General features: G+C 39.4%; 1 protein-coding gene across 4 annotated transcripts in view; it reads right to left on the reverse strand.

Moving 5' to 3' along the window:
* Nucleotides 1–27,671, reverse strand: part of Ppp4r4 (protein phosphatase 4 regulatory subunit 4) — a 100,635-nt gene that overhangs the window by 35,101 nt on the left and 37,863 nt on the right. For 3 of the 4 annotated variants that reach the window (XM_041633446.1, XM_041633448.1, XM_041633449.1), the window contains 6 exons: nt 12,256–12,403; nt 11,751–11,824; nt 9,546–9,652; nt 6,337–6,444; nt 2,645–2,766; nt 437–559 (listed from right to left, as the gene is read on the reverse strand). In XM_041633446.1, the coding sequence (XP_041489380.1) occupies nt 437–559; nt 2,645–2,766; nt 6,337–6,444; nt 9,546–9,652; nt 11,751–11,824; nt 12,256–12,403 (682 nt within the window). The remainder of the gene's footprint in view (nt 1–436; nt 560–2,644; nt 2,767–6,336; nt 6,445–9,545; nt 9,653–11,750; nt 11,825–12,255; nt 12,404–27,671) is intronic. The other variant, XM_041633450.1, reaches the window with a different exon arrangement.

Raw genomic sequence — 27,671 nt, forward strand, 5'->3', positions numbered from 1 at the left:
TTTATTTATTTATTTTTTGCTGGGCAGTGGTGTGCACGCCTTTAATCCCAGCACTTGGGAGGCAGAGGCAAGCAGCTCGCTGTGAGTTCAAGGCCAGCCTTATCTACAAGAGCTAGTTCTAGGACAGGCTCCAAAGCTCCAGAGAAACAGTCTCGAAAAAACAAAAACAAAAAAGGTTTTTAAAATTATTTTCACTTCACACCAACAGTTAACATACCTGACCTTCTATTAGCACACCCCAACTTAAACATGCAACATGACCAGAAATTCCAAGAGCTATGCTTATTTGACTCTTTCAAATAAGGTTCCATTCGTGAAAATGCTATTTCTAAGTGTGTTCTAAAGACTTCACATACTTAGGAACAAGTGCTATGAGTAAAGAGCTAAACGAAAGGAGTAGGAGCTAAAGAGAAAAACAACTAGTTTTGCAACATACCATAGAGTCCATGGCAGAGCTTTCCTAAATGAAAAGATAAAGAAATAAGAATGGATTCATCTGCTTTAAAAGATTTTTCACAGAATGATTTCACTAAAGGAAGTATAGTTTGACTTCTGTCATCTGAAAGACAAAACAGAATAACATATAGTTATAGTATATAGTTTAGAGCTAGTTGCTCACATTACCACGTGGAAACTAATACACATATCCCCTCCAGAAGAAAAATGTCCATGTTAGACTAACAGGGATAGAAATGTCTGATAACAGTGACAGGAAGAGGACCAGAGACAAGGAGTAAGATCACCAGAAACATTAAGTTTGGGCTTCAAAGGAGTCACGCAAGAATGAAGAAGGGTCATCACAAGCAAAATAATAAGGTGCTTGAGGTCTTGAATCTGAATAACTGGAAGAGTTCTAACATTTTCAATTTAAGTAGACAGACAGCAGGCCCAGGAAACTTCTAATTCTCTCTTTCATTCATTCCATGCCATGTTTTTTTTTTATCAAAGTCAGTTTGAAATGTAACATGTCTGCCTGCTTAAGTTTATGTTTTTAGTTTTTAGATGGCCCTTTAGAGGCTGACCAATTCTTTAAATATATCTATCTAGGTCATATGCTTCTGATAGGTTAGAAATATTTAAGTCTTCCTTCCAGGTACTCTTGAAAACCCTCAAAATTTGATTACGCTATTAGACATGCACCAGCACTTAGAAGTGAGAAGCTCTAATGGGCAGAAATGTTACTGTTCTTATGATTGCTACTATATCATAATTCAGGGCCTTATCTTCAGTTGTTACCAGATGAAATACATACAGTATTGCCTGCTTAACAATACAAGCAAAATATTAAGGGGGAGAAGTTTCATTAGGTGAAGAATAATAAATGGTCTTATAACTTGAAGAACAAATCAGCAAAGAAACTAAACACACAAAATAATGAGACAATGTGGTCACCATTTTAAAGGCAAAGGCAGGGATCTGAAAGCAGATTTTATAGATGATCTAGTTTGTGTAGGCTATTTATTCCAACCACCCATCTCTGTCCCCATAGCACCAAAATAGCCACACATAATATATACACAAGTGAACATAGCTAACTTCCAACAAACTTTAGCTAAAGACATAGGGTTTAAACACAGAAGTAACCTTCCAAGCTCTCATATAAGTAACTTGAAAAGATAAAAGAGCGGAACATGTATTTGAACTAGACACTACAAGACGCCTAAAAGTTGTATAGGACAAAAATAGAGGAGAGGGGGGAAAAGAAACTTAGAGGCAACATCAGAGAGAGGAAAGTGGACATAGCGAGAGATGTGCTGGAGTTGGAGCACCAGGAGGAAGAACAGGAAGAAATAAAGTAAGGTCTGCAAAATCAAAGCCCAGGGCAGTGAAGAAGGAAAAAAATCAATGCCAACATTTCCTTTGAGTCTGGATTCTAGGGTTGCCCCAGTATTAAAAGCAAAAAGATTCATCCAATTATGTGCAGTTTTGCTCCTGTGATTTATCATATTACCTCAACGATCATTCTGAAATAGTTACACAAAATTATTGTCTATACCGCAATAATCTCCAGGGACCCTCCCAGTTCAGACAAAATGTTGATAGTCCCAGTCAACCCAGTCCTACAATTACACAACTAATTTTCACACCTCAGTCTTGACATTTAGCCCTCCAAGTGTTACCTTGTCATGATGAACTACTTGTCCAGAGCTAGGCACCAGTCTAGGTCTAGGTATACACTTGGTAGAGCAGCTAGCTGTTCTGTGGCTTGGTTTGCATAAGAACAAGAAACACCTTCTTACACATCCCCACTGAATTATCTACTCCAAATTTCTCCTCCCATGACCAGATTTCTGGCATTAAAATGTTATTAAGAAAGAATTCATTTAGGCATATTATGATCATGTTATAGTCATTTAGACATATTACAGGATTTGACATCAGTTAGTTAAGGAAGTTAAGGGCTACTTCTCAGGACAAATTCTTCAACTTCCACATACGTCAGTTACGTTTAGAAGACAGAAGTGAGAAGTATGAGACACACAGCAGCACTAGACACCATGAGGGTAAGAGTAGAAGCATGGATGACATCAAAAAGGAAAAAAATCAAATAAAACAATCTGAATTAGTCTCTGTTCCTTATTAGTAATATAAAACATGGAAAATAGTCTTTCAGAAATAAAGATACCTGCACGTGCAGATTTACCTGTATCAAACATGTCAAGCATGTTAACCAAGGTTTCAAAAGCAGCAAGTCGCACACTGCCACTCTCGTCCCTAGAGAGTTCTATTAATTCGGGGAGCACCACACTCTTTGTCAGTTCTGTCCTGCACAATAAGCAGTAGAAGAAAGTAAGTCAGACCAACAAACCTGCAGCAAGAGTCCAATGAACACAAGTGATTAGCACAGTTAGTCCCGGTGCCCAAGTGTGCCATCTGGTTGGGAATACAGGGTAGATGCAGGAGGAGTTAAGGAGGACTGTCAAGGAATATAATTAAAATAAAATATATCATGTGAAATTCTCAAAGAATTAAAAATATTTAAATAAATATTAATATTAATTTCATTATTAAATCAATTCTATTTTCTTCTGTAAACTACTGTAAACTATAGAAATGTTAATGACCTGGACTATATTAAGCTTTATAAATTATGCCATTTTCTATTTTAAAGAAATTTCAAGAAATGATCCAACCAATTAAGAAAAAATATATTATAAGTATTTGTAGAAATTCAAGCAAAATCATTTGATAGATTTTGGGGCATATGTTATTTTTCTAATCATTTGAAGTACAACTTTACAATAATTAGTTTCCACACAGAAGATTGACATACAACACTGGATATTCAACATAAAAGAATAAGGTACAAAGATGGTTTTGGAGAATAAATAACATTTAGAACATAGTCATAAGCAGCAAAAAGCCAGCACTTCATTCCTACTGATGACAAGGGTTCAGACTCAGATAAAGGAAGTCTTGACACATAACCGGCTTTCTTAAATGCAGTAAGGAAGATAGCATAAATTAGACCCAGTATAGCATATTGACAGAATTTAAAAAAAAAATAGCAGAAGCAGGTAGATCTCTGTGAGTTCAAGGCCAGCATGGTCTCTAAAGTAAGTTCCATGCCAGCCAGGGCTACACAGTAAGACCATCTTTAAAAAAATAATAATAATAGCCAGGCAGTGGCGGCACATGCTTTTAATCCCAGCACTTAGAAAGAAGTGGCAGGAGGATCTCTGTGAGTTCAAGGGCAGCCTGGTCTATAGAGTGAGTTCCAGGACAGCCAAGACTGTTTCACAGCAAAACCCGGTCTGAAAATACAAAACAAACAAACACAATGAACAAACAAACAAATTTTAAAAAACATTAAAAAACTGGGAGGGGTGGCACACTCCTTTAATTCCAACACTGGGAGGCAGAGACAGGTGAATTTCTAAGTTTGGGGCCAGCCTGTTCTGCATAGTGAACTCCAGGCCAGCAAAGGCTACATAGTGAGACCCAGTCAAAATAAATAAATAACTAAATAAAGCAAACAAAAAGCTTTCAACTGAAGATTGTTCCCTCAGTTTCCTCACACGAGTTTTGAATGAAGTTTCCTTCTATGCTGTCTGCAATTACTGCATTTGTTATTAGATAGAACATCATCATGAACCGCAGCTGGCCATGTGGTAGACAGTTCCTGCCCCACCACATCTAACAGCATACCTCTAAGCAATTCATAAATGCATCTTTCTCTTCTGAACTTGGAGAATGATTGTGTAAAACTATTCACTATGCATTTGAATTTTCTATCCTATTTTAATTTTTAAAAGAGTTAATTTTAGCTTTATTTAAACTTTCATTCTCACAGCTTTTTCATCTCAAAAATGTCACCTCATTAAATCCTCAACCACATTGTATTAATGAGAATTTACATACTTTTAAATATTAATAAGATAATTAATTTTCTCTTTTCATTAAAGCCAAAAACAGTTTTGTTTTTTGACTATTATAAGGAGGTAATGGGAACTTTATGACATAGGACATATTGGGAGTTTTCCAGACACTGGAGACATGCACTGGAAGCAGAAAGTCCCTTCTTCCTCATTTTCGTTTCCTGGTTAAGAAGTGATGGCTGTGCCCCCCACACTCTCCACCATGATGGGCTGCCTCCCTAGAGACCCAAAAGTAAGAGAAAAACATCCAAAGAATGACTCCAAATAAAACTTTTCTCCCCATAAGTTGTTATAGCATCTGTGCCAACAATGGAAAGCTGACTGTCACAACTAGAAATAAGGTACCATTGCTTTTCAGTTATCATGCCATTAAGTCCTATAAGTACATTTGTTAATAGGACAAAAGAACTAAGCAAATAAATGTACATATATGGTCAAGAAATTGGTTCCTTAAAAATATTCTAACCTACAGAAGTTGAGTATATTCTCTGTAATTTTATTTTCATTAATTAATTCTTAAGGAATAATCCAATTTGGAGGAGACTAATTTGAACATCCTTGGTGTGGTGGTTTGATTGTTTGAATGCTTGGGTCACCAGCTGGAACTGCTTGAGAAGAATAGATGTGGCCTTGTTAGAGAGGGTGCATCACTAGAGGTGGGCTTTGGAGCATAAAGAGGCCACACCAGACTCTGTGTCTCTTCTTCCCTCCTTCCCTCCCTCCCTCCCTCCCTCCCTCCCTCCCTCCCTCCCTTCCTCCCTCTCTGTGCCTGCTGATTAGAATATTAAACTCTCAACTACTGCTCCAGTGCCATGCTTGTCTACTTCCCACCATGATGACTATGAACTAACTCTCTGAAACTGTTAGCAAGCCCCCAGCCAAATGCCTTCTTTTCTTTCATAAGTTGTCTTGTCACAGTGCCATTTCATAGCAATAGAACCATAACTAAGAAACTTAGCCTTCGCATTTTTTTAAACAGTAGAAAAATGTTAGGTGGTTTAAAAAAAGCAAATAAGTACATATTTCTCATCTTTATTAACTGAAGCAGTACATTGTCCAATCAAATTCTGATTCTGGCTCATAAGCATAGGTAAAACCTAAACCTATGTTAATTATAAACCTGAGTTAATTATAGTCCACAGTAATTCAACATGAATAATGTAATTTCAAAAGACCTATCAGAAAAATAGTTTTGAGATCAAAACAAAAGAACTGATTAGCAGACATAACACAAAGTACATGACTATGCCGAGTCTGTTAGCAACATCCTAAAGCTTTACAAAACCATCATTACCATAGACTCACTGTCCTTATCAGTGAAGAACAATAACAGATAAAATCATCAATGCAGTATCTACTAAAAATAAGACATCAGAGTTTCACCAATGACTTTAGAATTCTTAAAGCAAAAATCACTTCCCAAGATAGTTTTTAGATGTTTCCTTTAATACTACACTTGTACCCTGACCTGGGAGCTGTTTTTAAGCAGAGGGTGAACTGCCTGTCCTATGCTTCTACTTCCTCAACAGGATGTGGTCCTTCTTGTGCCCAAAGGAAAAGAAGAACCACAAATCCAGAAGCACACAAAGCTTGGAATTGCACAGGGACATACTTCAATGACAGCAAACCCAGCAAAAACACTTAAAATATGGTCATCTAAAAGAAATGCTCAACATATTCCAGATATTGTTCCTGCTAGGATATGGTCCCTTGTTGGACTTGGTTACTGAGTAACCATGGTGAGAAAGAAAGAAACCGACATTAATTGAATATATACTGCTATGCTAAACACATCCCCTCTTATCTCTTTTACTGTAGACTCATTAGGAGAGGCCTGCAATTGAAGAAAGCACATAAAAATGAATAACATACTTTCATGGAATGCATGAGCAGGATATGCTTGCCACACAATCTGGATCTAAGACTGTGTGGAATAAGGACTTGGAAGTACACTTACCCAACGCCCTGAGCTATATTTTCTAACTGCCGACACATACAAGATCGAACTTCATATTCCACATCTTGACAGAGTGATTTTACCAGGGGAAGTATTTCTCTTTTAATACTGAGGAAGACAGATTTAAAAAACATGTAAATGAATGAACATTTTAGACTAATTTTTCAATAATTTTCAAAATTTCAAATTACCTCATATGAGATAGTTTTTAGATTTGTAAGTTTAATATGGAGTGTCTGTAGAAATCAGGAAGCTAGAACAGGCAAATAAGATGGGGGAGGAAGTGACCTTGAGGGAAGGCTAGTAGAGTTCATGTGATATGAAAATAGAACAGGAGGAATATTGGGAATTAAAGGTTTAAGCAGGGATTGAGGTGGGAGAATGGAGGGATAAATAAGGTGGAAGGTGGGTGTGGTGGTATGAATAAGAATGACCCCCATAGGCCCATATATTTGAATGCTTAGTCATCAGAAAGTGGCACTACTTGAAAAGAATTAGGAGGTGTGGCCTTGTTAGAGGAAGTATGTCACTGGGGGATGTGCTTCGTAGTTTCAAAATCTCAAGCCAGGTCCAGTGTGTCTCTTTCATCCTGGTGCCTACAGATCTGGGTGTAGAAGGCTCAGTTACTTCTCCAGCACCATGTCTTCCTGCTTGCTGCCATGCTTCCTGCCATAATGATAATAGACTAAACCTCTGAAATTGTCCAATTAAATGCTTTCTTGTATAAGAGTTGCCATGGTCCTTGCATCTCTTTACAGCAACAGAACACTGACTAAGACAGTTGGTTAACCAAAACTAAGGGTATATGGAAAAGCTTTAACGAAAATCACTGCTTTGTCAGCTAATTTTATTTTATTTTTGTTTTTGTTTTTGAAGACAGGGTGTCTCTGTAGCTTTGGAGCCTGTCCTGGAACTAGCCCTTGTAGACCAGGCTGGACTCGAACTCACAGAGATCCGCCTGCCTCTGCCTCCTGAGTGTTGGGATTAAAGGCGTGTGCCACCACCGCCCAGCTTGTCACATAATTTTTAAGGTACAATGATTCATAAAGGAGTTTGAAAGGCAGTGCTCTGTATGGGTATACAATACTTCTTTCTACAGAAGACATGGGTTATTAAATGATAATCTTGGTGCTAGATGTGGGATAGCTCCATATTAGTGATACTGTTCTTGGCTTCCCATGTAATAATATATTAAGACCCTAATACCCAAGATACAACATATTTTAATTGTAGGACATAGAGAAATAAAGCCATAACTGACATAAAAAACTTCTACCCTGCTGGTTAGATTTCATGGTGTCAGAAGGTACAATGCAGGTGACCAATGGAGAATAGAATACCTCGTGGTTGATCTTGATACTGACCCATGAGACAAGATGTGACTACTGATACAAAAGTGGCAAGACTGTTGTAGTTGTAATGAACTACTTTCTGATTGGGTTTTAATTCTGTTCCATGGGAAGGGATCCATGCCTATACTGTAAATCTGGTCAAAAGTCACAGCTAAGGAGGGTATAGGCCTTAGGTGGAAGCATACTACAGCTGTTCTTCTAAATGAATAGTTTCAAACTGCCTCATAAGTATTTATATTTATACCCATATATTAGTGCTGCTCTCAGTTAAAAATGATGTTTCTTTTGGCGGTAGGAGAAGTAAGCACAGAGTAAGCACATCTAGTCACAGGGCTGAGAGTAAGTAGTGATCATTGAGTGTTCAACCCCAAACTGGACAGCCCTACAAGAACCAGGGAATGCTGAGAAAGAATATAAGAAACAGAGATGAAAAGACATGCTGTGAAAGTCTGTCTTCTTGATATGGCATGGCTGTTGTACTCGTGAATTTACAGCAGCTGTGGTTACTGGCATATGAACAAGCCAGACGACATTCTAGCATGGATGGGAAAGGGACACATGAGGTTCTACCTATTGCTGAGGAGCTACTGGCAACTAATGGCTATAGAAGGGTTGCTTTTCTCCAGGGTGGGGGGATAGGTTGCCCTACATCCATGTGCATGCAGGTAGCACTGATTGATAAGATTATTTTTTAAAAAGAAGACATGAAAGTGGGAAGGGAAGTATCTAGAGGAGCTTAATGGGAGTAAGGGGCATTTGGATTAGATATGTTTTATATATCTATATGAATGTATGTATGTATACAAATATATATATATGTATATATATGACATTGTTAAAGAATATTAAAACATTCTTTAAAATCATAACTGCCTTACTAACCATATACTTTAACATTGTGTTTAGCAGTTTATAATGCATTATTTTGTTTTGTTTTTTGTTTTTCAAGACAGGGTTTCTTTGTAGCTTTGGAGCCTATCCTGGAACTAGCTCTTGTATACCAGGCTAGCCTTGAACTCACAGAGATGCCTCCCGAGTGCTGAAATTAAAGGCGTGTGCCACCACTGCCTGGTTATAATGCATTTTTACATAAATTCTTAACTTTGAACACTATCATCAGTTACTTGTATCTGTCTTAGCAGTTAAATGTCAACAGCTAATTCAAAAGTCTTTAGCAATGTAATGTCTGATTCTGGCAATTGTCAGTCAAAATATACTTCTGTTTTGATTGATGTTCACTCTCATGTTATTATACTTCACAACACATCAAGTGTGAACATGTGTCATTTGTTATCGAGGTAGAGAGCAGCATGTACCTGTAGACAGGCTCTAATATGAAATTATTCAAAATAAGGGATTCATAATAGTGATGTAAGAAACCCTATCTTGGCCAGATGGTGGTGGTGCATGCCTTTAATCCCAGCACTCGGGAGGCAGAGGCAGATGGATCTCTGTGAGTTCGAGACCAGCCTGGTTTACAAGAACTAGTTCCAGGACAGGCTCCAAAGCCACAGAGAAACCCTGTCTCGAAAAACAAACAAACAAAACTCAAACAAACAAAAAAGAAACCCTATCTTTATGTCAGGTTTACCTGACATGATTTTGGAAGTTCCAAGATAATGCTATTTTAGCTTCACAAGAAAACATGGTATAGGACAGAGAAGACTTGATCAGAAAATCCATGAAACTGAGAAGAAATGCTTCCAACAAGTAGATTTCTGTCTGAGAAGGGTAGCTAGAATGGTTAAGTCTGTGAATAATGTGGAATAATACAAAAGTAACCATTGTTGACACAGTCATTACATATTTAAATAAACTCATTTGATAAAAAAGACAAAATTACATATACTTACTTACCTATGGGCATCAAATTTGTTGGTTAGTTTTCCTAAAATTTTACAGCTAACTAAACGCGACTGGACAGTTTGGGAAAGTTGTGCCTTGGAAACAAGTGGATTCAGAATCTGAAAGGAAACAAGTTAGAGTAAATGTAGGAAGTCATCAACTTCTTCAAAGAACATTTTCATGTTTTGAACACTTTTAAAGAACATTCATTACAACTGAGATACACAGCAATTCTTGACCTGGAGCAGTTTCTTTGTCTTCTTGGCTAAGGTAAGATGTCAAACTATGGAATTAAAACCAATTAGAAGAAGACACTGAAGTAAAGCTCATGGCAAATGCTGCAGTGATCTGAGTGCATACAAAGACAATTTTAAAAAAAACACATTTTTAACAGAGAAAAGCAAATCAATTACCAGATACTCTGAATTTTATTTCAGAAGAAGTTTTATATTTATCCTAAAGAATACAGAAAAATCTATTTTGAAATTCTGTTATGTAATGACCAAAGTCTTGTGCTATATTATGCACATACTATGCACTCAAACATTCAATAGCACTGTAAAGAATTATGAATAGTGGTCTACTATCCTAGCACCAACTCTTCAATTTTTAACCTTGCTATTTCTCATCACAAGGAATCTATCAAAGAGCACATGCTAAAAATGCTGAGCACTCTTGAGTAGCAACGGCCTCATTTACATTTACACTGTTCTTCAAAAACACAAAGAAAACATCTCCGCACTGTGCTCAGCAGTTCAATATGTGTATGTCTAAATACTTGCCATCAGGTACAGATTTTTTTAACTGGCTAAAACATGTCATCTTAAAGAGTATTCTAGTGTCGTGATAGAATAAAAACTATAATGACAAAAGACACAATAAAATCAGTCGGTAGAAGATATTTCAGTGAATAACATTTTACCATGGTATGTTTGTAAAGAAATATATACAGGGATAATAGTCAGGATTGCTTGAGGACAGTTTGCTGTCTATTTTTTCTAGTCTGTCATCTTAATTTATAATAAAACCTTTCAAGATGGACAGAATGAACCATACTGGAAATTAAAAGGCAATAATTCTTATACAAATAGGTACAAACATAACAAAAGATGGCAGAGAGATGGTATATATTTACATATATATATGTGCTAAAGGACATGATCAGATAATTTCTAAAGAATAAGCACAACTAAAACAATAAAAAAAAGATACAGAAGCTCTCTAGCTGGGCAGTGGTGGTGTACCCTTATAATTCCAGCACTGAGGAGGCAGAGGCAGGAGGATCTCTGTGAATAGAGGCTGGTCTGGTCTACAAAGTGAGTTACAGTCCAGCCAAAACTGTTACAGAGAAACCCTGTCTCAAAAAAGAAAAAAATACAACTAATTTGATATAATATATGAAAAAGCAGCAGACAGTATAATTTAAATTTTCCAATTAAAATGCAGGTGTGCCTTTAGCCTATCAAATTAAATTGGAACACCATTTTTGTTAATTGATTTTGAGGCACGGTCTCATGTAACCCAGGCTGACCTTGAATTCAGAATGCAGCCAAGAAGGACCTTGAACTCCTCATCTTCCTATCTTCACCTTGTGAGCACCAGAATTACAGGCATATGACCCTGTGCCTGGTTCACATGCATGCGGTCATATGCATATGAACTGGGGATCAAATCTGGGCTTTAGTGCACACTAGGTAAGCACTCTACCAACTAAGCCACATCCCCAGTGGAACACTATTTTTAATAAAAACTCAGGGTGACTACATTTCACATATTTAGTAGAGTTTAAGAATCTTAATATCCTTTCACCAGGTGACACTTGTGTGGATGCTACAGTTAAAGAGCTACCTAAAGCTCTACCGAGATGCCTTATTTCAATAGCAAAACTTAAGGCTCAAAATAGCTTCCAGAATGTAACAAATAAAATAATTTGCAACTATGCACAGAAAATAATGCTCCGTGAAAAGTGACCACACCCAGATTCATTACGATTACTGACATGACAAGCAGTGACCACAGAGGGGAAAATCTGAAGGATATCTATCAAGCACTTACAAGCAACTAACTACAGAAGTATACATTATTTTTCTCTCTTACATTTTCCAAATTACTTAAATTTTCTGCAATGAGTATTGTTGCTTTCACAATGGAAAATAATCTTATTACTAAAAAAATCATAAAGTTGACTATTTACAAAAAGAAAAAACACAGTATTACCTCATGCCTCAGGGTTTCTTTTGGTAATAATTCTATTGCAGTGAGAAGCGTTTCCAGCCATGCATTGCTGACACCTAATGGGCACAGACATGACATGCCGGGTTAAAACATCTCAGGTGCAAATGCACTCTCAACTCATCCATTAACAGCTGCAATAACATTGTATTACAAAGTACAAGTAATAATTGTTATTACCGTTCTAAGACATTTTCCACAACTTTTGTCTTGACTAACTTTAGAAAATTTAAAAAACTGAAATATAATTTGAGGGAGATAATTCTAACTCAAGGTATTCTGTTCTCACTGTATGATAACTCCATGAACATAAATGTAAAGGAAAACATCTAAGGAAAGAAGACCCCCGAGAACGCTCTAGTGTGTTCCCTCTCTCTCCCAGGGCATTTCTTAGAGGGACCCCAGCTATTTTCATCAGACCCATAGATGGCAAATGAACCACAGCCATTTGCCATAAACAAGAGCGTAATTAAGTACACGTGGACCTGACCTGTGTCCCTGTGCTCCAGGTTCAGGAGAATGATTTGCAGGAAGGAGTGTGCATAGGTGTGGACTGACATTGACTCTTCCTGTAGAATGGTCAGAAATGACACTGCAGCCGTTAGCTGCATTTCCACGCTTGCAACATGCAGGACTTCCTGTATGATCAGAAAGAATCAGCTATTTACAGAGATGAGAGGTCAGAAGGGTAATGTTTAAAAGAGCCAAGGTTGCAGAAATCCAACAGTCATACTCCACAAATCACTAAATATAACTTTTAGGGGTATGCACCATTATTACTTAAGAGGACTGTATTAATCTGTCCCTAATATTTAATTCATTTGATGATAAATTTCTTAAGAAATCTTAAATGTTTTAAGAATTTATATAATATAATGCTATTTTGCTTTACTGGATGAAAATGATAAAGCACATGTAAACCTTTAAAGAACAGAGTAGGTGGCTTTGATGGATTTGAACTTTTACACTGCTAATGTCAATATGTAAATGTCATCCTACTGAACATAATAATGTTAAAGCTCAATTTTATGTATTCTCATTTCCTGTATTTCTGTTTCAAAAATAAGGGCTGGAGAGATAACTCAGTGGCTAAGAGCTTGTACAGCTTTGGCAGAAGACCTGAATTCAATTCCCAGCACCCAGGTCAGGCAGCTCTCAACTACCTGTGACTCTAGCTCCAAGGATACAATGGATCCTTCTTGCCTCTGCAGGTAACTCCATTCATATGCACATACTTCAAAACAGATACATACATGACTACACATAATTAAAAATAGAACAAATCTAAAATAAATAAATAAATAAACTTATACATTCTCATATAAAAGGAAATACTTAAGAATGTACAAATGATGGGGGAGAATCTTCTGTTTTGTGTTAATTTCATTGGTTAAATAAAGAGACTGCCTTGGCCCTTTAATAGGACATAAAATTAGGCAGGCGGAGAAAACAGAACAGAATGCTGGGAGAAAGAAGCTGAGTCAAGGAGTCGCCATGATTCTCCTACTCCAGACAGAAGCAGGTTAAGATCTTCTCTGGTAAGCCTACCTCGTGGGCTACACACATTATTAAAAATGGGCTAGTCCAGGTGTGAGAGTTAGCCGAGAAAAGGCTAGATATAATGAGCCAAGCGGTGTTTAAAAGAATACAGTTTCCGTGTAATTATTTCGGGTAAAGCTAGCCGGGTGGCGGGACACAGCCCGCCGCTCATATTACAACATACAAATGGTCCATGTGGTGGCACACACCTTTAATCCCAGCACTTGGGAGGTAGAGGATCTCTGTGAGTTCCAGGCCAGCCTGGTTTACAGAGAAAGATCAGGCCTGCCAGAGTTACACAGTTAGACCCTGTCTCAAAAAAAAAAAAAAAAAAGTATAAATGTGGCTTCTTTCCCCTTGATACAACTGATCAGAGAATAAATTACCATGAAGTAAACTAAATTTAAGGGAGTTTCTTAAACATAAGGATGTTTCTAAACAATAAATTATATTCATAAACATTTAAAAATGTGAGCATGCATATTCAAATTTAAAGCATATACTAAAACATACACTTTTAGTACATCAAAGGCTAAAAAATAACCTAAGGAGCCTTACCAAATACCAAGATAACTGTACTTCTCTAGAAGCCTGTAAGTTTTAAGGATGTATGTATAATATAAAGGCAGAACAGAATTTTTTTTTTGCTCAATCATGGAAATTGTGAGAATTTCACTTATACAGCAACTTTGTGACTGGCAGAGAAAAATTTTCAGAATATCATGATACTTGTCATAAAGTTAAATTTTTGTGATCTTGAGAAAACTAACCTTTCTGGTATTATTTCCTTATATAATAAAAGTCAATTACAACATGACCATCATACAAATTTAAATTATTTAAGCAGCTTTTATTTGTACAATTTACCAAGTTACTGTGCAAACGACCATTTAAATAATGACCACTGTCCACCCAGTATCTTTCTCTACACTACCCTTGAGTTCATAGAAGGAACAGCACCTTGCCCACATCTTCACTGCTCTTGTCCTAAAACCTAAGCTCACCTGTTCTACAACTCTGTTTTCACAAGCAGGAAGCTCTTAGGTAGAATTTCTGGGCAGAGAGAAAGGAGGAGATGAATCTAGGTGTAGGAAAGTCACAAGTTGCAGAGGAAGCAGGACATGCAGAAGTAGAGGTAAAAGCCACCTTGTGGCAGCAGGTAGATTGATAGAAATGGGTTAAGTTATAAGAGAAAGTTAGAAACAAGCCTAAGCTAAGGCCAACCTTTCATAATTAATAAGCCTCCATGTCATTTGTGAGCTGGTGGCCCACTGGTGCTGCTCCCTATTGTGCCTGTGGTGTTGATGAGCCAGGATACAGCAGGGCAGGGAATGCTGAAGCGCTTCCATGCTGACTCTACCTCATTTACTCTCAGATCCGGTGTTTTCAAGAATCAAATTCCTAGGCTGAAAGAATATTTTCATTCACATTTGTTAAGGACCAGAGTCAGGCTAAGGACTGAGTAGTTGGGAAAAATCAAAGATCTGGTTCTCTACCTTCAAATGGCCACTGCTCTTCTCAGACATTTAGACAGTCAAGAAATAGCCAATCACATTCAAGGATTATGCTGAGTGCTAGAGACTTAGCAACCAATCAAGACCAGGAATGAGTCTTATATTCTGCTAATTCTGTTGTTAAAATTGTGATGAGAGCTAATGATGAGAGCCCTAGCAGATAATAACTGAGGAGTTGAAGAAAGCTTTCCTGAGAAGTAACAGCCTGTTTAAAGAGAAAGAAAAACCTATACAGAGATTGCAATAGGAGAAGACAGGAAAGCAAGAAGCATAATAAAGAGAGCAGTCCCAGCATCCAGCACTGGGAAGTGTGGAGAAACATGCTGAAAAAGAGAACTAAAAGAACGATCCGTTTGCTTGTAGCAAAGAGGTAGATTTGCTCTGGCAGTAAATAGGCAGCTCAATTAGGCAAAGCACCAGACCCTTTAAACATAAGAAGAAATACAGTGTAGTTGTAAATGCTTTAAAATGTCCTGCCTACTAAGAGTTGAAATAGAATTAGAAGTAGAGAAGCAGCACACCATGAGAGGGAAGCAAGGAAAAGGAAACCCTGAAAAGCTACTGTGCTTACCAGAGCAAACCATCACAACTGCTGGGACCAGTACTGGCGCAGTGTGGCTGGGAAAAGTGGATACATTCAAGAAGTATTTATGACATAAAATAAACAAGACTACATAAGAGAATATGTAGTATAAGAACCAACGGTATCTGGATAATTCTTAAGCCAGGAAAACACTGAAACACCTTGGCAGAGAAGACAGTGAAGGAAATCCATATGTTGGGAGAAATGCCATAAGCAGGCCAGCAAGATGGCTCTTGCTCCATGGGTAACGATCTGTGCTTGATTCCCCAAAACCCACAGTAGGAGAGAGACAACTCTTGCCAAGTTTTGTGTGTGCACACACACCACACACACACACACACACACACACACACACACACACACACCAGGAAATGCACCCAAACACACATATAAAATAAATAAATGTAAAACAACAAAAAGAAATTCTACAAGCTCAATTTTAGGTCTGCTGATTAAGACATAAATAGATACCACAAGAAGAACGCTACATATACAGATCTCATACTCTTTAAGTACCCTAGTTAGATTTTTATCAACTTGATACAAGCTAGAGCCATCTGGGAAGAAAAACTTCAGTTAATAAAATACCTTTATCAAATTACCTACAGGCAAACTTGATGAATGGTGTGAGAAGACACAACATATAGGAAGTGGGGGGCTCCTCTCAGCAGGTGGCCCTGCTGGTTCAACAAAGCCGGCTGAGTGAGCCATGGAAAGCAAGCTAGTGAGCAGGGTTCTTTCATAGCTTCCACTTCAGTTTCCACCTGCAGGGTCCTGCCTAGGCTTCCCCTAGTGGACTGCGAGTCAAGAAATGTAAACCAAATAAACCCTTTCCTCCCCAGGCTGCTCATAGCCACAGTGTTTTATCACAATAATAGAAAACCAAAGTAAGACAGTAAATGAATTCATGTAGATGAATTTAAAGGCACAGATTTATGAGATTTCTCAAAGAGAAAATAGAGATGAAAGTGGGAAACTACAAAATATTTAACTGCAGGTTCTGGAGTATTCCTAACATATCATTAGAAATTAATTAATTGGCTTGTGTGAGTACTATTACAGAAATAGTAGAGGAAGATATGCATACCTAAAACCTATGGAGTTATACAAACAAAAACAGTCTGAGGGCTCGAGAGAAGGCCCCACAGTCAAGTGTGCATACTGCTCTTCCAGAGGATACAAGTTTAGTCCCCAGCACTCACACAGGAAGTTACTCCAGATCCAGGGTCTCTTCAGGCACCTGTACACATATGCACATACCTATACACATGTGCACATAAATAAATCTCAATGTTAACATTCTGAAATTAAAACAAGGAAAAATAAAGTGAACTTCTTCTTTTAGTAATGGCAGATGGGTAATTCTCATTAATACTCCCAACAAGGATTTTTTAAAATCTAGACAAAAATATAAAAACTGTCTCCATGAAAACACATAGACATTAACAAGGTAGTGAAAAGTCACCCACTGAACCCCAAGAGACTATGTAAACACGGTAAAGCAAGCACGTAATTTTCAATTGCTTCTCCTCTTCAATAGTTGCTGATTTGAGACAAGAAACAGGAGAGGTTGGTAGCTTAAGAGACTGGCTGCTCTGCTAGGCTTTCAGAGCCCTGGGAAGCCCTCTTGCCATCAGAGAGGAGCACTCTGGCTATAGTTGGTAGTCTAGCACTTGGATAAATGCCAGAAGCAACTGAGAAGAGGAGAGGTGTGTTTTGGCTCAGAGCTTCAGCTAACAGGTGGCTGGCTCCACAACTGTGATGATGCAGAACATTAAGACAGAGAGGGAAGAGTGACCAGAAAAGGGGGCAGAGTCACTTACTCATGAATGAAACAAAGGGGAGAAGAGGAAGCTAGCATCTAAGTGTCCTATGCATCTTGAAGAAATGCTTCTTAAAGCAGGAAGGTAAAGAACTGAAAATAAATTCAGGAAGTCCCTGAGACTGACCAGATTCACTAGGCCCCTCCCTCCCAGAGTAAACAATAAAACTGCAAGACTCTCAGGCAAGTGAGGTTACAAAGATGTCTCTGAGACCAGACGAGCTGCCTGGGGAAACAGAAAGCAGCCAAGCTGAATGAAAAAGTTTAAACCAGAGTTTCTTGGAAAGAACACATTCCAACCTGCTGAACTGCCTGCAAGCTGTACAGTTTGCTCCAGGTTTCTCAGTTTTTATGAGCTGTCACCCATGCTGGGGTGAATCTTGGTGAGGCAGCTGTCTTTGAGTCACTTCTGCTCTTGTAAGTAACTTCTCACCCATACTCCTGTAAGTAATCCAAATAAAACTCACTGGTTTGTCAAGTTGGACTTTGATGGTATCCATACTTTGTTCTGTTGTGGGCTTCCTATCTGGAGTGAGTATATGTGTATTGGATCTCCCCAAAGACAGTTTTGTCATACAACAGAGGGAGAGGTTCCAGGGACAGGACCTACCCTTCAAGGACATGTACCCAGTGACTTGTTTCTTCCAAGCAGGCCCCACTTTCCAGTAACCCTATGATCATCACCTAAGATCATTACCTATGATCATCAATGATTGACTTACTGATAAAGTTAGCACCCTCATGATTCAATCGCCTCTCAACAGTGCCACCAGATGGGAACTAAGTCTTAGACCCAAGTACCTTCAAGGTTATTTTATACCTGAATCATAATACATCCTATACCTGAAATGGGATTACAAGAGACTTTAGTACAATAGTTAAGTAGTTGGATAAAAGAAAAATATTCCCTTCTAAATGAAGCTATGTTGTGGGGCTGAAACCATATCAACAAATAACTTGGCAAATATAAGATCAGGCACAAAGTCCATAATATCCAGGAAGGTGAGGATATTAGACAATACAAAAAAGAATCAGCACCCCAAAACTCCACCAAAGAACTTATACAGCTGATAAACAGCTTTAGTAATGTGGCAGGATACAAGATCAACTCCAAAAAATCAGTCGCCCTCTTATACACAAAGGATATGGAAGCAGAGAGGGAAATCAGAGAAGCTTCACCATTCACGATAGCCACAAACAGCATAAAATATCTTGGGGTAAATCTAACCAAGGAAGTGAAAGATCTATTTGACAAGAACTTTAAGGCATTGAAGAAAGAAATTGAGGAGGATACCAAAAAATGGATGGACCTCCCTTGCTCTTGGATTGGGAGGATCAACATAGTAAAAATGGCAATTCTATCAAAGGCAATTTATAGATTCAATGCAATCCCCATCAAGATCCCATCAAAATTCTTCACAGATCTGGAGAGGACAATAATCAACTTTATATGGAAAAACAAAAAACCCAGGATAGCCAAAACAATCCTATACAATAAAGGATCTTCTGGAGGCATTACCATCCCTGACTTCAAACTCTATTACAGAGCTACAGTAATGAAAACAGTGTGGTACTGGCATAAAAACAGAGAAGTCGACCAATGGAATCGTATAGAAGACCCGGATTTTATCCCACAAACCTATGAACACCTCATTTTCGATAAAGGAGCTAAAAGTATACAATGGAAGAAAGAAAGCATCTTCAACAAATGGTGCTGGCACAACTGGATGTCAACCTGTAGAAGAATGAAAATAGACCCATATCTCTCACCGTGCACAAAACTCAAGTCCAAATGGATTAAAGACCTCAATATCAGCCCGAACACACTGAACCTGATAGAAGAGAAAGTGGGAAATACCCTACAACAGATGGGCACAGGAGATCGCTTTCTATGTATAACCCCAGAAGCACAGACATTAAGGGCAACATTGAATAAATGGGACCTACTTAAACTGAGAAGCTTCTGTAAAGCAAAGGACATGGTCACTAAGACACAAAGGCAACCTACTGACTGGGAGAAGATCTTCACCAACCCCGCAACAGACAAAGGTCTGATCTCCAAAATATATAGAGAACTCAAGAAACTAGACTTTAAAATGCTAATTAACCCAATTAAAAAATGGGGCACTGAACTGAACAGAGAATTCTCAACAGAAGAAGTTCAAATGGCCAAAAGACACTTAAGGTCATGCTCAACTTCCTTAGCAATCAGGGAAATGCAAATCAAAACAACTTTGAGATATCATCTTACACCTGTCAGAATGGCTAAAGTCAAAAACACCAAGGATAACCTTTGCTGGAGAGGCTGTGGAGGAAGGAGTACCCTCATCCATTGCTGGTGGGAATGCAATCTTGTGCAACCACTGTGGAAGTCAGTGTTTCGGTTTCTCCGGAAATTCGGGATCAACTTACCCCTGGACCCAGCAATACCACTCTTGGGAATATACCCAAGAGATGCTCTATCAAATGACAAAAGCATTTGTTCAACTATGTTCATAGCAGTATTATTTGTAATAGCCAGAACCTGGAAACAACCTAGATGCCCTTCAATGGAAGAATGGATGAAGAAAGTATGGAATATATACACGCTAGAGTACTACGCTGCGGTAAAAAACAATGACTTCTCAAATTTTGCATGCAAATGGATGGAAATAGAAAACACTATCCTGAGTGAGGTGTCCCAGACCCAAAAAGATGAATATGGGATGTACTCACTCATAATTGGTTTCTAGCCATAAATAAGGACCACGGAGTCTACAATAGGTGAACCTAAAGAAGCTAAGTAAGAAGGTGAACCCAAGGAAAAACATATAGTTATCCTCTTGGCTAAGGGAAGTAGACCAAATTTCCGGGGAGAAAATGGGATCTTGGGGGTGGGGTGGGATGGGGGTAAGGGGAGATGGGGAGAGAAAAGGTAGAAGGGAAGGAGGGGGGACCTGGGGAAACAGGAGAATTGGGATAAAGGAAAGGTGGATAGGGGAGCACGGAACCACAATTCTTAGTTAAGGGAGCCACTTTAGGGTGGGCAAGAGACTTGACCCTAGAGGGGCTCCCTAGTGCCCAAGATGAGGTTCCCAGTTAGTTCCTTGGGCAGCTGAGGATTGGGAACCTGAAATGACCCTATCCTAGAGCAATACTGACGAATATCTTGCATATCATCATAGAATCTTCATCTGGTGATGGATAGAGATAGAGACAGAGACCCACACAGGAGCACTGGACTGAGCTCCCAAGGTCCCAAGGAGGAGCAGAAGGAGGGAGAACATGAGCAAAGAATTCGGGACCACGAGGCGTGCATCCACCCACTGAGACAGTGGAGCTGATCTACAGGGAGCTCACCAAGGCCAGCTTGACTGTGACCGAAAAAGCATGGGATAAAACCGGACTCTCTGAACATGGCGAACAATGAGGGCTGATGAGACACCAAGGACAATGGCAGGGGGTTTTGATCCTACTTAATGTGCTGACTTTGTGGGAGCCTAGCCAGTTTGGATGTTCACCTTCCTAGATATGGACGGAGGGGGGAGGACCTAGGACTTAACACAGGGCAGGGAACCCGGACTGCTCTGTGGACTGGAGAGGGAGGGGGAGAGGAGTGGGGGGAGGGGGAGAAGGGTGGGAGGAGGGGGAGAAGGGTGGGAGGAGGGGGAGAAGGGTGGGAGGAGGGGAAGGGAAATGGGAGGCTGGGAGGAGGTGGAAACTTGTTTTTTGTTTATGTTTTTTTTTCTTCTTTTTGCAATAAAAAAAAATAGAAGAAAAAAAAAAGAATCAGCAAAACAGCAGGAAATAGAAACATCCTAGGTAGGCCTGGTGGCACAGGCCTGTAATCCCAAATACTCCAGAGTCAGAGACAGGCAGATCTCTGTGAATTCAAAACTAGCCTTTTCTAGAAAGAGTTCAGGACAGCCAGGGCTACATAGTGAAACCCTGTCTTAAAAACAAATACACTAAAAGGAGTGCCAGGTCCTGATGTTACCAAATACATTGCCTGGTTAATGAAAACAAAAAATACAATTAAGAATTTCAACAGAAAATTCCAATATATTTAAGTGGGTTGTAGAAGATTTACAAAAATTAAGCAGAATTTCCAGACCTGAAAAATATAGTTATCAAAATTAAAATTAGGTTAGACACAAACTATTGAACTAGACAATTGGTCAAGACTAAACACTCAACATAAATCACAAAGAAGAAAATGACAGAAAAAATAAAAGAGAAAGGATACTAAGAAGAGGTCTAATTATATGAGAAATGGGAAACTTGGAAGGGATGAAGTAGAAGCACATTTGATTTTTAAAAAAATTATAATTCAGAATTTTACAAAGCTAGCAACATAAAATAAACCATGGATTAGAGAAGCCATATGTGTGTCAAAAAAGACAACAACAACAAAAAAAAACTGCCAGTAGGTACCTAAAATGAAATATGTTTAGAAATGAGCATGAAGAACAGGTATAGTCGTACACACCTATAGTACCAACACTAGGGAATCTGAGGTATAGAATTATACAAGTTCAAGGACAAACTAGAATACATACTAAAACCCTGTCTCATAAAAACAAAAGTATTATCCCATGGTTATGCTGTTACAATCTATGTATCCATTACTAATGGATGTATATTTCAGTTGTTTTCAGCATTAGCTGCAAGTAACTAACCATAAACTTCAATGCCTTCATGACCAAGTCTCTATGCAAACATGAGTGTCAATCTTAATCCACAGAAGGAAAGCAACAGAGTAACATACTAAGTATATGTCTAAATTTTTGAGAAACTCAGTCTTCCCATGTGGTGAGTCATTTCACATTCCCACCAGCAATGTGTTTCTAATCAGAAATTCAATTCTTACCTATGTTACCCTAAGTAATATTTCCTGCTCCTTTCTTTCTGGCTGATCTCAAGACTGTCTCATTTTCCCTTATCACTGTGTTCCTGGGAGAGAGAGTGTTTGTGTGTTTATGTGTGACTATGTGCATTTGTGTGTCTTTCTCCTGTTTGGTGTCCTTATATTCTTGGAGTTAAGGTTTCTTGTCTTTTACTAATTCCAGAGTCTTGGACATTATTTCTTCCATTTACCATTTTGTCTTTCTGAGATCCAACTGGAATACTAGGTCACTTCTTTGCTAAGTTTTATACTCTTTGTTGTCTTTGAGGTTGGCATGGATAACATCTGTCTTCATGTTCACTGATTCCCCAGTTGTGTCCAAACTTCCAATAAACACATGCTTCATGTCTGATATTACTCTTTACTTCTAGCATTTCCTTTTGATTATTTTTATTGAACCACCTCTCTGTTGAGATTCCTATATAGCATGCATATCATTTTCCACCAAATTTTCTAACAAGTTAATAATAGTTATTCAATTTACCTATCTCTATCTCATACTTCTTGGGCCATCACTGATACTTGGTCATTTCCTCCCTTTATTTTGGGGGTTAGCAATTTTTCTATTCAATACTATTCACTGAAGAGAGATGCAACAACTCTGAAACAGACATGCCTCCTCTCCAAGGTTATGGGGGGTGGCAAATAAATCTACTCAGTAACTCACATAGGTTCAAGTTTTATTGTTGCTATGGTAACTTCTATGGCATCGCTGGTTTTAGATTCCTTCAACAGTGAAGCACTGTTACTTTGTGTTTAGCATGCAGTCTGAAATGCCACAGGTTTCTCCCCCATAACCCAACAGTACTCTCAAGCAGGGATTTCTTTTCATACTTTATCTTCCCTATTTATAAAGCACTGTTGCTTATAGCTATACATTGGCCTAGTGGGAGAAGTAAGAGACTTTCATTCCTTATTTCTGTGTCATCTTAGTCAGGACCTTTGAGACCAGGCTGCAGGAATGAAGCTTTTTCAGTGTACCTATCTGACTATTTCTTGGAGCAGGGCAGTATTTGGCAGGGTCAAATTTCTTGCCACTTCCCCACTGGCAGATCTCTATGCATTATTTGGGTACAGAGTCTTGGATCTAACATTTCCTTCCTTTCTCTCAAGGTCAAGAGGCTTATTTCCATTGTATTCCAGAAGCAGTAACCATTGCATTCATGAAGAAAGGACACCTGATATCTGTCATAATTATAACTCTGCTGGCCTGCCCTGTTGTTACCTGGGTACCCTGTCCCTTTAAGATACAAGCTCCACCCACTCCCATCTCCCCCTTCCCACCAAGGCAAGCTGATCTGTGTCCTCTCTCTCTCTCTCTCTCTCTCTCTCTCTCCCTCCCTCCCTCCCTCCCTCTGTTCATCCTTCTTCTGAAGAGGCAGCTTCTGTCTCTCCCTTTCCCCTCTTCCACTTTCCTCTCTTCCTCTCTCTCTCTCTCTCCCTCCCTCCCTCCCTCCCTCCCTCCCTCTGTTCATCCTTCTTCTGAAGAGGCAGCTTCTGTCTCTCCCTTCCCCCTCTTCCAATTTCCTCTCTTCCTCTGTCTCTCTGTCTCTCTCTCTCTCTCTCTCTCTCTCTCTCTCTGTCTGTCTTTCTCCTCCCCCACATAGCCCCTTACCCTCATACCCTTCCTTCCCAATACTCACCAAATAAACTCTATACCCAAGCTCTCTCTGCATGGTGTATCTGTCTGTCTCTCACCTGCTGTGGTCTCATACTCAGACCTGCCAGGGTCACCTAACATAAATCATAAATGACAACACTGGAGCATGACTCAGCCAGGATCTCTCCATGTTCCCTCCCACCTGTGGGCAGACTGGCTGAGGCCCATGAGGATCCTGAACTAGTACCATTTTCCAAATTCCTGTGTCCGCTCCATCGCTGCACACAACACCAACTAAATGGTAAGGCCACCTTCTCCAAGTCAGCTTTAGCTGACTTTCATTTCTGGTAATTCCCCATGGCTGAGGACTAGGATCTCATTTCTTGTCTCAGACTGTTGTCCCTCAGACTACTCGGAGTGGTCCTCTGTGCTGGCAAGCCTTAGTATGGCTTGACCAATACGCTCTACCCTTGCATTATTTTAGGGACACCTAGAATATTTTGCTATTGGATCTCTTCTCTCGTCCCTCCCTCAACTCTGGGAAACAGCCTACGTACCCCTTGAATAACAACCTATATTGGCCACCTAATGGCAGACCCCAACACGGAAGCTTTCTAATTTCTGTCAGTGAACAGGCAGATATAAAAAGTTTCAATCCAGTCATGTTAAATTCTGTCCCACCAGCATCTCATACCCATCTGCTTATCCCACCGCTGTGCTGCCTCCCATAGAGGCCAACTCTGTCTGTGACTGGATCTCAGGCAGGAGCCAGCAAGGCTGGTCAGTGCTACAAGTAGCAACATTATACAGTAATTGCTCAGTCATCTTCTCATGAGTGACTTATCAGAACCAAGGGATCTAGTAAAGGCTAAACCAAAAGGCAAGGCTTTATTGGCATTATTGCTTTGTGAAAAAGTGAGTGTGCTTTGCTGTAGATTTTTTGCTGGAGCTGACTTCCCTTTTCTGTTACATATTTGGGAATTAATTTCCACAGTTCAGAACTGTTTTGTGAGAACAGTTTCTCACTGCTAGGCCTCTGTTCCTCTCCACTAGATAAGCGTGGAGATTTGCCTTCCTGTCAGTATCCAGGCATAGGGCATTCCATCTAAGATATTCACAGTACTACTTCCCCAAGCTGCTGCTCTGATTTTACCCCAAGACCAGAACAGCAGATAACAGCATACACTGGAACTGATCATTTAGAGGCTTGGTTCTCTTCTTCACTTAGAACAGTAAGTCTAACTCCAAACATAGGCCCATAGAAACTGCAGGACTGGTGTATGTGCTATCTGATCAAGAGTTTTCTGTCATTTTTTAAATCAATAACTCAAATAAAATTTTATCCTTCTTAATGATCTCTGATGCAATTTGATGGCTGAGAGGTTTTGCCTGTTTAAAAAGGACAACCTCACCAAACAAATTTCAGTATAACTTCTTTCCATGTTTTATTTTATTTTATTTATTTATTTATTTATTTATGATTTCTGCCTCTTCCCTGCCACCGCCTCCCATTTCCCTCCCCCTCCCCCAATCAAGACCCCTTCCCTCATCAGCCCAAAGAGCAATCAGGGTTCCCTGCACTGTGGGAAGTCCAAGGACCACCCACCTCCATCCAGGTCTAGTAAAGTGAGCATCCAAACTGCCTAGGCTCCCACAAAGCCAGCACGTGCAGTAGGATCAAAAACCCATTGCCATTGTTCTTTCCATGTTTTAAATAAAAGGTATTTTAAGATGCAAAATCTCAAACCAAGAAGGTGTTTTAAGGTATACAAATGCAAGTTATTAAGGTGTGTATCTGCACGCTACAAAGGACAAATACAAATTATCAAATTTTTCTCTCTCATTGTGTTGCTATTCATAGTCTTAACATTATCAATAAAATGCTGATAAGCTATTAATCTAACTCTGACAGAGTACTACCACTACTGCAAGATCAAGATTTTAAACTGTCTCTAGTTGGAGCTCGTCCTGGAACTAGCTCTGTAGACCAGGCTGGTCTCGAACTCACAGAGATCTGCCTGCCTCTGCCTCCCGAGTGCTGGGATTAAAGGCGTGCGCCACCATCGCCCGGCGGGTCTAGTTGTTTTCTAATGTTTCTAATGTTTTCATTGTACAAAACATCTATCATGGTCATTCTGGCACAAATATGCTGCTGTTTATACAATGTATGTGTCTAAAACTTATGTTTTCATAAACTCAAAGAATTATTTTGAGTTCCAGGGAGCCAAATTGAAGGATTCACCTAAAACAGGTCAGATACACCCCTCTCTCAGTTCCCTGGTCCTGACACCCTCCTCCTCAAGGACCTAAAGAAAATTTTTTGCTCCCTAAACTTTACCTTGTCCTCTGTTCTGCCAACACCTTGCCAGGTCCAAGAGATTCCAGACAGTCCCACACCACAAATCCTGAACAGGAGTGAAGCCATCAGCTACCCCAGCTTTCTCAGGTCCCCCAAGACTCTGACATCCACAAATCAGCAGGAAGCAGTCTTGAGAACTTGACGCCCTCATTCCCTGTCATGCCTAACTCCTCGCCTTTTTATTATAAAAGAAAGCCAGAAATGTTACAATTATAATTCTGCTGGCCTGCCCTGTCACCTTGGTACTCTGTCCCTTTAAGATACAAGCTCCACCCACCTCCAATTTCCCCCTTCCCACCAAGGCAAGCTGTTCTTGTGTCTGTCAGGTTTCCTTCTGAAGAGGCAGCCTCTGCCTTCTTCCTTCCTCCCCCTTCCTTCCTTCTTTCCTTCCTTCCTTCTTTCCGTTCTCTCTCTCTCTCTCTCTCTCTCTCTCTCTCTCTCTCTCTCTCTCTTTCTCTCTTCCCTCCATAACCCTCTTACCCTTATATCCTTCCCAATACCCACTAAATAAACTCTGTACCCAAGTTTTCTCTGTATGGCCAATTTGTCTGTCACCTGCCGCGGCCTTTCCTACCTGGACCTGCCAGGGTCACCTGCACCATAAATCATAACAGTATCTTTCCTAGAACACGCTGCTGTTTCTTCACACTCCCACAGAAACAATGGATCTTCACAGAGGACCAGCAGCTTCACTGCTCTTCCCTCATCAAGCCTATGCTTTACCAAAGAGAAGGTTCTGGGAAGTAGGCACAGCTGCTTCCTTCTATCAGCAGTAGTTAATCACCACCATACCTACAGCACCAAGGAGGGTTCTCGTTACTGCTCTGCCCTTGACAAGGGAGACCTATTGCGCTGGTGAGGACAAAGTCATGAGTTATCCCAACCTGATACAGACTCTGAGTAGCACATCTGCAACTGGTGCTCAGAAGGTAGAGACAAGGATTGTGAGTTTAAGCCTAGCCAGAGCAACAAAGAAAGAGTTGGTATTCAAACAAACAAAAAAGCCAGTGGTCTCATGTCCCACCTTCTTTAAAGAACTAAGCAACATGTTACTCTTTAAAATTCAACTCATGAAGCAGCCTTGGGACTTCTGTGACAGGCTCAAGGAAAGATATGAGCGTGTGGATTTAGTAGCTAACCTAGTTATAGAAAGAGAATAATATTTTCGTACAACTCCTCTACAACCTAAGAAGGAATGGAGCTAACCGTTTTTTGAGGCCAGGAATTGTTTCATACTCTTTTAAGCTCAACTATACATTTAAAAGCATTTCAGAAAATCCACCTCATTTTTATTACAGTCAGGATGGATGACTAAATGACCAAGGAACAAATATAGGAACACTGTTCTTTACAAGAATTTTATGAAACAAAAATCAAATTTTAGATCTATTAAAAATATTAACTGCTGAGCATGGTGACACACGCCTATAACCCTGACACTTGGGAAGCTGAAGCAGGAGGATCAGAGGTTCAAGGCCATTCTTTGATGCATAAAGAATCTGAGTCTGGCCAGGTTACATCAGACCTTATCTCATAAGAAAAATAAAATAACTGTCTTGTGTTGTAAGAGCAGCGGGCGATACTATTTATATAATAACATTGTT

The sequence above is a fragment of the Microtus oregoni genome, unplaced genomic scaffold, assembly GCF_018167655.1.
Source record: "Microtus oregoni isolate MIOR12 unplaced genomic scaffold, Mior012 000043F_ref0000047, whole genome shotgun sequence".
NCBI classification, from domain to species: Eukaryota; Metazoa; Chordata; class Mammalia; order Rodentia; family Cricetidae; genus Microtus; species Microtus oregoni.